General features: G+C 39.0%; 1 protein-coding gene across 3 annotated transcripts in view; it reads left to right on the forward strand.

Moving 5' to 3' along the window:
* Positions 1 to 1,921: 1,921 nt before the first annotated feature.
* TCEA1 (transcription elongation factor A1) overlaps positions 1,922 to 16,202 on the forward strand; it is a 30,296-nt gene continuing 16,015 nt past the window's right edge. For all 3 annotated transcript variants that reach the window (XM_054057317.1, XM_054057316.1, XM_054057315.1), the window contains exons 1-3: positions 1,922 to 2,113; positions 8,525 to 8,587; positions 13,638 to 13,743. In XM_054057317.1, coding sequence (XP_053913292.1) covers positions 2,045 to 2,113; positions 8,525 to 8,587; positions 13,638 to 13,743 — 238 coding nt within the window. In that variant the 5' untranslated portion in view covers positions 1,922 to 2,044. The remainder of the gene's footprint in view (positions 2,114 to 8,524; positions 8,588 to 13,637; positions 13,744 to 16,202) is intronic.

Here is a 16,202-nt window from a genome sequence, read left to right on the forward strand (position 1 = left end):
CATAGTTTAACTTTTGGTGTCTCTTCCCTCTCCTACTGTTCTTTGGGCTTAACAGTGGCATATAATAGAAGACATTGATGCTGTACAAAGCTGCTTGGTTTTGAACCAGCTGAAAGAGAACAACCACATTAATTAACTGTGTATCATTGTGATATTGTATTATACACTACAAATAAGGTGAGCTCTATTTTTTTTAAATGCATCCATTTGCAAAAAAGCGATATGCATTACCGTCTTGTTAGTCTTTGATGTCTCTACTGAAATATTTCTCTGATGCTACTTGTATTCAGATGTTAAACAAGTATGACATGCTTTCCCCTTACAGTCCTGGAGCAGGCCTTTTATAAGTGCTACCTAGCATTTAATTTACAATTATAATTTCCTTACCTGATACATTTTGGGTGTTCATAATTTCACCTGTAATTTTTTTAACACTCTCCTTGCATTTCCAGTGAAGAAGGTGTTGAATTGTATTTTTTAAAACAAATTAAGACTTTGTTCTAGAACTTAAATATGTTCAAACTAGCCATACTGACTGATTTGAGATTTCTAGTTTTCTGCTAGTATTGTCGCTGACCTAACTTGCACCTGCTGTAGAATGCATTCAAGCTTGTTTGCCATAGAATCATAAAATCGTTAAGGTTGGAATAGATCTCTAAGATCAAGTCCAACTATCAGCCCAGCACCACCATGCCTACTAAAGCATGTCCTGAAGTGCCACATCAACACAGTGTTTTAACACCTCCAGCGATGGATACTCCACCATGTCCCCAAGAAGCCTTCACCGCTTTGTTCAGTAAAGAAATTTTCCTCCTCTTGAGACTTGTTCTCTTGACTTTTCACGGGCTTCATTGCCCTCCTTTGGACACACTCCAGCAACTTGATGCGCTCCTTGTATTGAGGGGGCCCAAACCAGAACACAGGGTGTGGTCTCACCAGGGCTGAGTACAAGGGCATAATCATAGAATCCTAGAATAGTTTGGGTTGGAAGGGACCTTAAAGATCACCTAGTTCCAACTCCCCTGCCATGGGCAAGGACACTTCCCACCACATCAGGCTGCCCAAGGCCCCATCCAGCCTGGCCTTGAACACCTCCAGGGGTGGGGCAGCCACAGCTTCCCTGGGCAACCTGTGCCACTGCCTCACCACCCTCATGGGGAAGAAATTCTTCCTTATGTCTAGCCTAAATCTGCCCCTCTCAAGTTTATACCCATCCCCTCTCGTCCTATCATCATAAGCCTTATAAAGTCTATCCTCAGCTTTCTTTTAGCCCCTTCAAGTACTGGGAGGTTAGGGAGGGACTGCAAACTGAGGTGATTACAGAAGAGACATCTGCTCAGCACAGATCATACTTCACACAAGAAAAGTAAGAAACATTCCACTTTTTGTCATAGTAACTACTTGTATCAATATGATCTGTGCTGAACAGATCTGTCTTTTTCTATAATCCCCTCTGCATCTCTCATCCACGGTCAGGCAGAGCTGGAGCCAGCTCCAAAGTAGAGTTTTGACTGCTGTGAAGTTCATAATGACATTAAAATTAGTCCTTCGAAAGTAATAGAATATGCGTAAGATTTCTGGGAAAATGTATCCATATGCATGTAAGTAGGAAATTTACTCTTTAAGAGCTCTGGTCTCGCCGCACGTGATTGATGGAGATCGCTCTCTCCTGCTGCCCAGGCCTGATTAAAGGCTGTTTGGTTTCTAAAGCCCCCAAACGAGAGCTTATTAGCCGGCATTTTCGGTATCATCGCAGCGTGTCGCGGTCCGTGAGTTGGGTTTGTTCCTGTTTGAGAGCCGGCGCGGAGCCCCGGACCAACGTGCGGGGGCCGATCGCGTGCCGCCGGCGCTCGATTAGCGCTGCCTGGTGGCGCTCGGTCAGAGCGGCCCGGCTCCAGCTGCCGGCGCTCGATTAGCGCTGCCTGCGTGCGCCGCGGTGGCTGCTGGGCCGGGGCGCTGCGCCGCGGCCTGGCTGCGCTCCCGCCCGCACGGCGCCCGCCGTTCCCCGAGCCCTGAGCGAGCGCCGCGGGCCGCCGCCGCCATCATGACCACGGAGGACGAGATCATCCGCATCGCCAAGAAGATGGACAAGATGGTGCAGAAGAAGAACGCGGTGAGCCAGGGCGGGAGGCGGTGCGGCGGGGCCTCTTCCGTCCTCCCTTCGCCCCTCGCCTCGGCGCCCTCGGCCGCTGCTCCGTCCCCGCCCCGCCGGGAACCGCCGGCCTTTCTCCCCGTGGGGCGGCCCTGAGCCGGGAGGAGGCGCTGGCCCCGCTCCCCGGGCACTGAAATTGCAGCGTTGGCCTTGCTGCGGAGCGGGGCGCGGAGGGGTGCGGGAGGCCCGGCTCCCTGAGAGGGGTTGTGGTGGAAGCTGGAATGTGGGTGGAGAACGCTAACCTTGCTTCGTTGGGGAGATCAGAGTTGTGCCGGGGAACGTCTGAATCAGGCAGGGGCCTTGGAACCGATTTTGCGTTTCGGTTTTTGTATTAATCATAGAATCGTAGGATGGTGTGAGTTGGAAGAGACCTTAAAGATCATCTAGTTCCACCCCCCTGTCATGGGCAGGGACACTTCCCACTAGATCAGGCTGCCCAAGGCCCCGTCCAACCTGGCCTTGAACACCTCCAGGGATGGGGCATCCACAACTTCCCTGGGCAACCTGTGCCAGTGCCTCACCACTCCCATAGTGAAGAAATTCTTCCTTATGTCAAGCCTAAATCTCTCCAGTTTGTACCCATTCCCCCTAGTCGTATCACTACAAGCCTTTGTGAACAGTCCCTCTCCAGCTTTCCTCTAGACCCCCTTCAGGTACTGGAAGGTTGCTATAAGATCTCCTCCGAGCCTTCTCTTTTCCAAACTGAACAAGCCCAACTCTCTCAGCCTGTCCTCATATGGGAGGTGCTCCAGCCCTCCAGTCGTCTTTGTAGCCCTCCTCTGGATCTGTTCCAACAGCTCCAGATCCTTCTTATGTTGAGGATTCCAGAACTGGACACAGTATTCCAGATGAGGTCTCACAAGAGAGGAATAGAGGGGCAGAATCACTACTGCTGGCCACGTTTCTTTTGATGCACCCTGGTATATGGTTGGTCTTCTGGGCTGCAAGTGCACATTGCCAGTTCATGTCTGTCATGACTGTTGCTTCAACTGTGTTTGTTAGTTCAGGGAATGACTTCTGTCTTGGAGAAAAAATAAATAAAATGGGGTATGTACTTATCTAAGCTCAGATATTATTCTTGCTTATGCCTTTGATATCGAACTCACTTAGGTTATGTATCATGTTTATGCTATTCCTACAAAACATGAAAATAACTTAAATTGGAGCATGCGGGAAGAGTCAAATACCTGATGATGGAAATGTAAAATAGCATACAAGTAAATGATAAACTCCATTTACCACTTTTTTATCAGGTGGCTGTATTGTTTGTGTTTTGTAATTTGTATTTTTACGATTGCTGCTCTTCCTGTAACCTATTTAGTACATAAAACTATTTTTTCTATGTAATATGATTGTGTGTTAAACAGTCAGTATTAGTTCAGAACTAAACTGTGCAGAATTTCAGTTTATAAAAGTCTTGGTGGATGCAGCAATGTTTTGGTTTTTTTTTTTACTGTTTAAGGTAATGCAAATTGTAAGTGACACTTTTAAAGATGATTTGCGTATTTATAGAAATAGTGATTGCATTAAACCAATGAAATTTATTTAGTTCGAAATCAAAACAAATGAGTTACAAGTACATACAGGCTGGGCTTTGTTGGGCATCAGTCTTTGATGCTCCATAGCATTGTTTGGTTTTGCTTTGATATATTTGAACTCTCTAATGATACAGTGTGGACACAGGACTCTCATCTCTTGGGAAAAAGTTTTTACAACCAATGTTTATTCACTTAATTTTTCTCTTTTTGGTTGCTTCCCTCTTTCTTTCTATTTCTATTTCCCATGCTTTTTAAGCACAAAAGAATTCAGTCTTACTTTGCCGACTCTAAAATGGGAGTAGTGCTGTGAGGTGTTGAAAGGATGAAAGCATACCAGCTGTGAAACATCTATATGTCGTCGCAGTGAGAATAATGAAGTGCAGTTAATTCACTTTTACTTAGGTGAACTTCTGACAATAGAAGGAAAATGGCAACTCCCAGGTAATACGGGAAAGACTGTTGACTCTGGGGAGCATCACTGGAGTGATACCAGAGATGTTCCTGGTGATCACAGTGTATTTTTTTTTGTGATCTCGGGGGCCTAGGGGTTTGGATGTAATTCCTAGCAGTGGCTGGGGACATGTTATTCATGCTCTACCACTTGTAACCTAATTAACTTTCAAAGCTCTAGGGATCAGTGCAGTGTATTTGCTGGGGTCAGTGTGGGTCTGATGTGGCCAAACACAGCTCATGCAGCTGGCCCAGGCTGGAGACAGCAGCTGGATCTTCATCTTCACCTGTGTCCCAGGATGAGAGCACAGGCAGCAACCAGAAGCAGTTGTGCTTTTATACTTTGTTGGCACTGAGCCTTGTTTGTTCCAGCTCATTACTGCACACAAGTAGCACTGTTGTCGCTTTGTTGCTGTATTGAAAACCTTTTAACTCTGAGCATCTGAGCTACTTCTGTGGCTGATGGTTGAGATCTGACAGTTTGTCCAAAGCGTGTATGTGTGCTGTGATAAAAACCCATAGTTGTATGCTAGAAGAAACAGTAGAGGAGATTTCTGTGTTTTTTAGCAGGTCTTTGTAATTTATATTTCTTTTTTAATTGGACAGTATGATTTCTACTTAATCCTGCCCTACTGGATTTTAACTGCACCCTACAGTCAAAATGCTAACTTTAGGAAAAAAAATCAGAAGATTATTTCTGTGAAAAGCTATGTCATTGTCTCACAAAAATGAAGCTGAATCGAAAAAATGCATTCTTACATAAGTACCTGCTGGATAATGATGTTCCTGACAACCTCTTGTATTCCTTTCTCCGTTTTAACTCAACAGGTGTTTGGTGCATGTCTTTGAAGGAGAATTTTGATGAAACTCATCAATAAAAGAGGAAAGAAAAATTAAAAAGGCATTGATACTTTTTCACTCTGAAGTTGTTAAGAATAAGATGGCAAGGGATGCTTCATCTCTTATATTAGAGGTGACTCTGTGGCTTGTGGCAAAGTGCTGTTTGGCATTTCTTTTGATGAGTTGAAAAGGCAGGATGGGCAGACACCCTTCCTGAGTCAGACTCTTGGTGATTTGACTTAACTAAGGATTTAATTGTAGCTCTGTAGATTTCGTAACTGTTTTAGTGAAGTGAGGCATCTAGTTTTTTTATTTTATTTTGAACGTTGTAATGTTAGTACACTGAGATACGTATTTGTGCTGTTACTTCACATATAGTTTGTATGTTCAAAGTAGATAATAATCAACCTTCAGAATATCTGTGATTGGGTTAAAATGCACATGGTGCCTTCCTGTAACTATTGTTGTTTGTAAGTACACATATTTTTCTGTTGTGAATGGGTATGAAAAATAGAGTGCACTCATGGATTAGAAAAGTCAAGAACAGTTGAGTAAGTTTAGAGCACACAATGTTATTAAGTGTTCACTCCCTCAAGTAGAAGAGAACTATAACTGGATAGCTCTGCTGTCTTCAGAAACATACCATATTTTCTATGGCCTGAAGTGTAGCTTTAAAATATGAATATGGAATATCATTCTGGTGTTATGACCTGATCAGCTGAGAGAAGTAATCTAAATCTCTATGAAGCTGACTTCTGTTATTTCAAGTAACAAGGTAAACTGGAAGCCAACCAGCCTACTGGAATGGGACATTGCCTTTTATTATTTATGAAATGATACATATGCCCTGAAAAGAAGACTTAGAATAATTTTCTTAAAGTTGTTTGTTTTAGCAGAGAAGTCTTACATTAGAAAAATAGGAATTAAAAGCTTTACTGTGCAACTTCCACTCTGGTTTTGAGGAAGACGGGATTATGATAAGAGAAGTCATTGTAAAAAACCCACTTAGTTACTATGAGTTTAAACTCAATTTAAATCTACTTTTTAAAGTGTCTGGGTCTTTGTACACTTAATATACTTGTTTAGAGGAGAGTGGAGGCTTAGAAAGCATTAAAACATTAGAAATTTTGGTGATTTGATACAAAAACCAGCATGAAATGTAGGTAACGTCTGTGTAGAGTGCCTGGATTTTTTTTTCCTTGTTGCATGGTTTGTTAAGCTTCTTGGTATCAAGTTACTATTTTTAGATGTGTGGACTGGGAATAATAAAGTTGTTTTGACACCTGCAATTGGAAAAGGATTTTACAGAGGCAAAAGAAATTCATTAGGCTATATTTCTAATATGAGGTGAAGAGAGCACTCTAACTTCTACTTTGCATTACAGTGTCGCTGTTATGCTGAAACTGTAGAACACAATAACCTGTGTTTATTTAAAAATAGCATTCCATGTGCAATTTGCGAATAAGTTGATTGGTTTGGAGGTATTATTGGATTCAAGTTTTGAGAATGGCACATTGAGTGTTGTAAATCATTTTTTTGTGGCCAAAAGCTTTCTTGAATTTGATTTTGTTTTGGAGCAACTAAGACAATTAACTTGACTTAAATCTGTGTTCACACAGAAGAAACTGTGCTTATGGCTGTTTAAAGAAAGAAATGGTTTAATATGCTAACGCAGTTTAGCACCTGAAAACTGCATGACTTTTCCCAGTCTTGCATCTTTGCTGCTAACATTCTCTGGTTAAAATTGGAGAAGTTTTGTGTATCTTGAATACAGCTTTTTGCTATGATGGCAAAATAGTAAAAATTTGGTATTATAAGTGGATGGGTTTTGTATAAGGTGGGATGTAGTGAAATGTTTGTTTTTTAAAGGCTTCTTTGCTGTCAGATGTGTTTAAAAAACAGAGGTTGTAGCAGACATTTGAAAGTGTCCAAAGCTGCAGTTTGGATCTGACACACAAGTTTCACTTTCATCTTTCTCAGCCTCTTGCTGGTTATTTTATGTACTGTATTGACTGGTTGAAGTGTAAGACCTGCAAAGGTGACAGGAGATGACAAGAGTTTGTTGCAAAAAGTGTCATATTAGCAGTTGCTTAGGGAGAATTGAAAAATAAAGATGAGCAAAATGTATATTAAAGTATACAAAATGTTGTGATTTGGGAGATATTAAGGAAAGTGAAAAGAATAAAATTCTGAAGATCTGCAAGATGGAAATTTTGTAGGGTTTGTTTCCAAACATCAAGAATTTAAAAAAAAAAAAAAAAAAAAGCCAAGGCTTAGCCTGGGTAGAGAGGCCTCTTGTATGTGAAGGCAGTTGCCTTCTGACTATTCACAGCTTGGTGTTCAGAACCGTGTGCACTTTAAAAGAGCAAAATACATGTCAGCTGTTAGGAGCTTGCTGTTGTCTGCCAACCTGTGTGCACAGCAAGATGTGAACGTTGCAGAGCTTTGCTTGAGTAGTGGTGGTAAAATATCGGGGGTAATAGAGGTTAAATAAATTATGGAGCTCGCGTTTATGAAAACATTTTTTAATAAGGCTAGCATCTCCAAAGAATGAACTGTTAGACAAATTCTATACACAGCTACTCTGACATTGATAATTAGCTTAACAGTATGATGTCTGAAATTAACTCATGTATCTATAAAATTACTGCTTACACAGTATTAGTTTGTCCCTTTCCTTATCATCTTAGCAGGGGACAAGGAGAAAGAAAAGCTGTCACAGTCTGCATTAGCTCAGATACTGCAGCCTTTCGGCATGGGCTCCGTCTTCCAGTTTGGAACTTGTAGGTGTTTGGCCAGTCTGGTGTAGGCTGAAAAATGTCTGCACTAATACATGCAACTTACGTATTTAATTGAATTAATATTTAAACTTAATAGTTGAAAATAAGACTTGAAAGCCAGTCTTACTCAGCATTTTTTTTATTTTGGCATTTGTTGGTAAACACATTCACAAAGTTGTTTCTTTCTATTGGGGAAACTATAGCTGTGTCTAGTAAAACAGTGTAATCTCATCACAGTTAACTGGTAAACTTTTCTGGCTTTACCATGCGACTGCAGATATAATTGATTATTTTGGCTATATATATTTTTTATATATATAGTTATTTGTGTGTATATGCATTATTGATGGACTCTGCAGAGCTTGTTGGCTCCAAGTTCTTGTGCAAGAACGGGTGAGGTTGTTCTGACTTGAAAATTGCTGTTGTCTGGCTTGTTTCTGATGCTGTTGAGTGAAGTACCCTTGAGACTATTTTCTTGAGGATGCATGATGATTAATTAGTAATTGACAGAATGCTTTAACTGTCATTTGAATGATATGGGATAAAACTTCTCTAGTCTTTGAGTAAATACCTCTGAGTTAAGTCCTTTTAATGCTTAGAGTTTGTGAAGTGGAACATTGCTTGTCCTCGAGTTGTTCTGTGCATAAATTGGTTGAATGATTTGAATCCAATCTGTGATCCTGAAGGCAGATGAAAGTATGTTTTTGATATTATATTTAAAATACCTGATTGCTACTAAATTGACTTTTTTTCTTTTTTTGCAGGCTGGCGCTCTCGATTTATTGAAGGAGCTTAAGAATATTCCTATGACCCTTGAATTATTACAGGTATGGTTATATTGTGGTTGTTACATTGCAAATATTAACTCCATAATGATGAAAGTGAAGCCAGCAAATTTGGAAGGAAGTTGCACTATTAAAGTGGATTCCTATGTAGAAACTCTTTGGAAGACTCGAGTGTTATTATAGGGTAAGTCATCTTGCTTAACCCTGAGTTAGGGCACTTAGCTCAAGTGTTTTGTTCCAGTAGCAAGGTCTTAAAGCTTATCTTTCTAATTAAGTTGAAAATAGTGGATTTTGTCATGGACAAAGCTAAAGAACTGCCTATAAACTTGACTTACATATAATCTCAAGTTCTTACTAACACAATGTGATGCATTTCCTTCCTTCTGAAGGAGAATGCACCCAAGTACAGCTGATATCTTATTTTCTTTTGGATTGTAAGTGAGAAGGAACATAGGTCGTACTTTCAGGCAAGTTTTATTTGACCATTTCCTTTCTTTTTTTTCCTCCACATTAAGTCCAAGTAATTTATTTCTTAAGGGAATTATGCTCCTCCTCTTCCTCTCATTTCACTTCCCTAGGCAGGACATGATGCGCGTCACTTGCATACAATTTTGCTTATAGATACATCTCTAACATGGTATATTACTTATATATTTTTTTTTTCCAAGAAGTAACTCTGTGTACTTTATTTGCTCATCATATTTTAGAGGTTGTCATGTAATTCATCAATGAACAACTTCTGTTCCAAAGTAACCAGATATTTCCCGTCTCTGAGAATTTTCAAGTGACAGCAGTAAATATAAGACCTGATTTGCTGTGGTAGATACTTAAATTGGAAGAGACTGAAAAGTAACTTTTTTTCTATGTGACAGTGGTCACAGATACAGAATTGACTATAAAGTTTAAACCTTGTGTCACTAGCAATGTAATTTTTAATGCCTGCATCCTGTCTATTTGCAGAATGTACTTTCTGTTGGTGACAGAAAATAGGAATTTGAAAGTGTCACCTTTGTGCATGAATGAACATGGCTGATATGATGCTGCAACCTTCTCCCCTATGTCCAATCTCCTTTCTTAAAGCAACCCCAAAACAAAACCCCACAAAAAAAAAAAAAAACCCAATAATCTCTCTCCCTCCCCGAAACACAAACAAAACCCAGGAAAATCCGCTGTTAACTGAATTGTTTTAGTTTCTTTGTGCAGGTCTTAATACAAAATATTTGTGTAATAATATTGTTTTGTCTTTGGAATGAAAAATGTATCTGCGAGTGCTCCAGAAGTTCTGTAAATGCTGCTGTGCAAACCTGTTCTGCTTGGTGTGAAGAATGAGACTAGAACAAGAAGCTTTACACAGAACAGGAGAATAATTTTACCCTTGAACCATGAGGATCTGAAGAATGTACAAGTAGATAACATTCTTTATCTTTTTGGCTTGCAATGGAAACTCTAATGTTATCAACAGAGGAGGAGGACACTTAACTTGCTAAGTACAAACAAACTCAACTGTCTGCCTTTTAGAGCACCTCTGTGACCCTAACTTAATTTATATAGGGTTGTATTTTAATTCTGTCCAGTTTTCCGCCCTACTGAACGAAGCTTGTTTATTCTCAGCCTTTTGGCAGGTACCTATTTTTAGAGTGAAATACTTGTAAAAGTTTTGGTTTTAATCAGTATTGGGATGGGCACCGCATGAGTTTGTAAAGGAGATTATTCTGTTACTGTACATGTAAGAGGATCAGGTATTTTAGCCTACTTTTGCATGGTAGATTGACTGTAGCATAGTTCAGTATCCACTGCTGTATTAAAAACAGTTCAGTTCAGATTGCACTTAGCAACAAGTTTAGACTCAAATTTACATTATTTTTGTCGAGAGCTTTATAAATATATAGTCTGCTGTAGAATTTCTTTGTTAGTCTCCTAAGTTTACTTAAGCACTGGGGGACTCAGAGCAACAGTTGAAATGCAAAGTAGTCATACTCATTGCTCTGACAGTGGATCATTAGTGTGCTAATGTTGAGGAGGGTGATGATCATGAGAAACTGGAAGCACTTACTTCCTCTACCTAGACTGAAATAGCAGTTGATGTGTTTGAACTGATGAAACGCGGAATGTAAGTGAAAATATGTACTTGCATGCTCATTGTTAAGCAGTTTTGAAAACCGTCTACTTTGAGGAAAGCACTGCTAGCTGATGTGACAATTTCATTATTCCTGTGTAATAATGAAAAGAGAAGTAACATGATTGTCTCTTTGGTCTGAGTTGGCAAGGTCCAATTTACTGTTGTGTGGAATAGGAAGGTGCACACCAGTAGTCTGGAGTTGTGCTTGTGTCTTTCTTGCCTCATTTCTGTCACAGAAAGCTGAAGTGGTTACAGACAATAATGTGACTCTGTTGTATCTAACGAGTTTTATGTAAGCAAGCTGATCCGTGCTCGGCTAGGCAGGGAGCCAGTAGCCTTCCTCACACGTGATTTATCCGGTGGTGAGAACTGCAAATCTGTTTAGCAGCCATGGAGTATTACAGGCATTGTGTCCCTGATGCTAATTGTGGTTAGCGCGCAGCCAAGCTGTGAGTGACACAGATGGTCTTTAGTTTAACAATCAGGTTTTACTGGAAATTACATACATGTATGCAGAACTCATCTGCAGTGTACAATCCTTCTTGCCAGTTTCTTGGCAAACCAAGAAGGCCTGGTAACCTGGAAGTGCTTATTTCTCAGGGGTTGATTTGGCTTTTCTTTGGTCCAGATCCTCACCAATTCTGTCCTTATGCTGTCTTACAGCTTAAAGTTGGTAACAGTTCCAGTGTTTGCGTTTCTTCCCTGGCTGTTTTCCCTTCGTTTTGTCCTTTGGTCTGGGTTGGAGAAGAGTAACTGCCACTGCATGCTTCGTTTTATGTTAAGGCATAGGTTACTTATGCTAGTTGTTGCTCATATCAACTGAAGGCTGCTTGGCCTACAGTTTGAATGCTTCAGGGTAGAAACAACTATTTTATGCTGTGTCTGAGCCTCTTGACTCTCAGAAAGCAGGTGAGAAGTGCTTTAAAATTTGAAGTGGGGAAGAATAATCCATTAGAAATGTATTTTTGACAGGTTGAGGAAGGATTTTGTGTATCTGTCCACTTATAAACTGGCAGAGAGATAACGCTGTTCCACAGGTTACACTAGGCTAGGCAAAAATACTGGAGTTTTACACTTAACATAGCTCTCGCAAGAGCAGCTCGGTAAGCTGGAAGACTGAGGGAATTTGAAATGCCAACTCTTGGTTTGTCATTAAAGCACAGTCATGAGAATTTAAAGCTGATCTTTTGTGAATTACCTGTGTCACTTTGCAGACAAATAAATTGATAGATCATTCCTTCCTCTCTCTTTAGGTGAGGCCAGATCAAGTGCTCTATCAAGGCAAATGAATGAACTGTGTTTATGTACTGCCTTGAGAAAGCTCGTAATTTAGACAGTTACCATAATCTGTTTCTTTTGTGTGATCAGAAGAAGAAATTACTTTATCAAATTAACTTTGAGCTTTTGAATCTTACCTAAGTAAGTCTGTAAGTTGGTGTCTTTTCTTTTTGCTGTTGAGAGAAGGCCATGGTTCTGCCCAGTTATCAGTGGGTATTTTTTGTAGATACGTTTTTCTCATTCAGGTATGGCGAGTATTTTATGGAGTTCCAAGCACATGTTATTCTTCATTGTCCGAATGTAGGGTCCAGAGTATGAGTTTAAAATGTCAAGAGAGTTGGCCAGTACTGTTAGACTAAGTGAGCAGAGTCCACCCTGAAACACTTTAGTTACAGGTGAGTAACCATCTGTTTTCTTTAATCCAAAATACGTGTCTAGAGTTGATGCTGGGACCTGAGGTTGTTTGATGTGTTTCCTTTGCTGAAAGAGCTGCTGAATATTTCAGTACATTTCCAGTCATTTAGCACATCCATGGTGCCCCAAAAAATGTTATGTGGGTTGTAAGGAGTAATTTACAGGAACAAATGATTTCCATCTTTAGTAAGCCACAACAATTTGAATTTTACTTTAAAGGAGAAGGAAATCTATGATGAACTACTGCGAAAGTAAGTAGAATAATTTATATTTAGTGAGTCCTGTAAATGCATCAAATCTGAGCATCTTAACTAAATTTTTCAAATTGTTCTTATCAGTCAAAATATGAAATGATAATAAAATACTTATTTATATTGTTAAATGTTTTTCTTCTCTCCTGAAAGTAAAATTGTGGATATTTTTTACTGATTAAGTTAACACATTAGTCTGAAGTCTTCTAAAATTAAACTTTTGTTGCCGTTGAGCTAAATTTGTGTCCTCATTTCCGAGTCTTAAAAGGAGTAGATAGTACATTAATTTCCCTTTCACTCTGTAGGTGGCAGTAGTGTCAAAGGTTTAAAGTCTGTCGCTATTTTGGCCTTTTCAGAGGTAGGCTAGTCTTACTGTTTCTGTGTAAAAGCAGAATCCTCTCTGCTTAAGATTTTAAAGAATCCCAATATTGGCGAAATGATAAAACATGGTCGCTCCCAACTGATGTTACAGCATCTTCCATACCCATTGAATGGGAATTTTAAGAGTGTGAAGTCACTGAAGCGATTGGCAAGCTTCTTATGGTGCCAAAATATAACTACAGTCACTGCTTCAAAGAAAAATAAGACTTTGAGGCTAAAACATTTGCAAAAAACTGTATATAACATTAAGATGTATATATAATTTTCCTGTTGTTAGAAGTTTTGAATGTCATATTTAGTTTAGGTAAATAGCTCTGCAGAGCTTTTTGAAATGATTTGGGATTAAAAAAGTCTTCTGATTGACTCCCCTTAAATCTCCTGCATCCCTCTCTCCCCTGCCAACTTCTGTGGTTGAAACAAATGTTAATGCTGTTGGTTTGTTTTTTTTTTCCAAATGTCCATGTTGTTAAAATCAGTTTTGTAAAGACTTGCAATGCTTCATCCTGATATTCTTAAAAATAATCCTCACAAAACCAAAGAAAAAAGATATTTTTAAAAAAGTGTCAAAGTACAACTTTATATATTTTTCCTTGTTAAATTTTCTTTATGTCAGCTTTTATAGTGGTTGTTTTTTTTTTTTTTGTTGCAGTCTACCAGAATTGGCATGTCAGTGAATGCAATACGCAAGCAAAGTACAGATGAAGAAGTTACATCTTTAGCAAAATCTCTTATCAAGTCTTGGAAGAAACTGTTAGGTATGGCGACACAAACTTTCCCCCTCTGCTTTTGCATGTTTTCACTGTATACAGTCTTGATGCAAATCCTTGACATTGCTTTCCTTTTGATATATTTGTGCTCCTGTGTAAGTGTTGAAACTTTCTGCAATGATGTAGTTGTTTTTCACTCTTTAGTATCACCAGTGCATTACTGTGAAAGTGTATTCAGAGAAATTGTTAATATATTTTTATTGAGGCTGTCAAGCGGTAGGAAGTCAGCTTCTGTGACATGAGTCATTTCTGAAGTCTCGTTGCCTGCTGTTGAACTAGAGTGACTGTACCGCAGTACTAAGCAGTAACGAACTATTCGGGCTATTTCCTTTGTCAAATATAGCAGGTACTCTGAAGAACTTGTGCAAAATCTCATATGAGAATGTAGAGGCTTTGAAGGTTTGTGAAGAGATAAAAAACAGTAAAAAAGTGACGTTAAAAATCTGTTAGAACTTACAGGTAGTGAGAAATAGATCTGCACTTTCTAAAGCCTTCATAGTTTTAAATAGCTTACTAATTAGTGAGTTAATACTTCTTGTTTGATTTTCCTTAAAGCAATGAATGCAGTTAATGAAACCTTTCTGTTAGCAAGGTTTTATTCAAGGGTTTTTTTTAGTACTTAATGTATTTTAAAAGACTCTATAACTGTGTCCAGAAAATTTTGTTCATACATTGTGCTGTACTCTGTTTTATTTCTTTGTATCCAGTTTTATCCAGTTTAAGTAAACTAAGGAAGCTTAAAATTCTGAAACAGGAAACAGTTTACATAGTTTTCTACTGATTTAAATATTTGCCATTTTGTCTGGAAAAGTATACTAAATATCAGGAGGTGTTAGAGTCCCCTCTCATTTCAAGTCAGCATCATTTTTATCAGTTATGAAGTATTTTATTAGATACTTTATTATTCTCTTGTAAATGGTGTAGAAAGGACTTTGTATCACTCTGATATCATCTTTGTATCCATATTTGTGTAGAAATGGACAGTTTGTGACAGCTTTCAACTTCTATATCCTAGTAAGGAGCAACAACCTCTACAGCAGACTTTTTTTAACCTTTAATTTAAAAATTTTAAAAAATTAAAAAATAGATAATGCAAATTAGGTAATTTTTGGTGATTAAATTTAGATAATACTAAATAATTTTAAAATCATAATTACTTTTGTTATAAATTAAATATATGGTAAAGGATCTGATGATAATGCATTGGTACGTAGTGGAAATTATGTGCTTTTTTCGATTTGAATTTTCACTTAGGACTTGAAGTCCAACTGTATTATATCTAGAGCATAAGTGGCAAGATACATAAGTGGGGAAACAGACTTGCATATTAACTTGAGTTACTCTAAAAGCAGCAGCTGGGTTTGGTGACCTAGCTCTCACATTGTTAATTCAAGTTTAAAAAAAAAAACCTTTATCAAATTTCCCCTCCCAGAGTTCAGTTTTTTTGATATTGCAGCTTAGTTCATGCAACAAAGTAGAGGACATATCCTTCCCCACCCCTTTCCAGAATTCTCAGGTTTTGGGGGTGCCCTTGGATACTATTTTTTTGGGGAGGGCTCACCCTTCGCTGTCCTTTGAGGAAAATAATTGCTTTTTATTTGTTGAGAAAGTAGTCTCAGAAATAATCTGCTGTCTCATTTTTTCAACACTGTCTTCAGTCAGTCAAATGTATCTTAATATGTTGTTACTTATAGCTGACTGATGTTTTAGCATTCAAACTTTGTGAAACACGGGGAGTATTATTCCTGTCTGAGGACCAGAGGGTTTTCATGCTGTAGGAATCTGGAATAAGACTGTGATGCCTGATGGTCATGGCAGGCCAATCTGAGTGTAGGCTGCTGCTGAAAAGGGTGGTCCTTGCTTCTTCTTCTTGCACAGGTGCCTCCCTGCTCCCTCCTACCAGTGCTCGAGTGGCTATCCGAGAGGCCAGAGCTGGGAAGTGGCCAGCTGGAAACCAGTCCTTTTTGTTCACTTCTTCTGGCTTAGATTTCAACTGTATCAGTCTCTTGATACAGCCTGTTTGCAGTTACCATTTCTTGCACAGGGACTGTGGCAGTAACAGAGCTGGGGAAAGGTGGACCTTCCCCATTTGATGGGTTGGTACGTTCATATTGTTTTAAGACAATTGGGAGGATCTACCAAAGGCTGCTTACATCAAGTGAAGTAAAATATATGAGGAACTGGAGTGCAAATAGCAAATACTTGACTAAATACTTTCTTCTTGAGGCAGTGGATATGTGGCCTTCATTCATGCTCTTAAGTTCTATTACAGGACAGATATTACTGCATGTACTTTATTGTTCCAGGTCTAGTGCAATTGTGATCATGCACTTATATAAAATCAGCTTTCTCCTGAAAATACAGCACTGCTTGTATTTAAAACTTAGATAATTTCTCCTTGATCGTAATGTAGACTTTATTATAAAGCATAGTAGGGCAAATGTTTC

The sequence above is a fragment of the Cuculus canorus genome, chromosome 2 (genome assembly GCF_017976375.1).
Source record: "Cuculus canorus isolate bCucCan1 chromosome 2, bCucCan1.pri, whole genome shotgun sequence".
Taxonomy (NCBI): domain Eukaryota; kingdom Metazoa; phylum Chordata; class Aves; order Cuculiformes; family Cuculidae; genus Cuculus; species Cuculus canorus.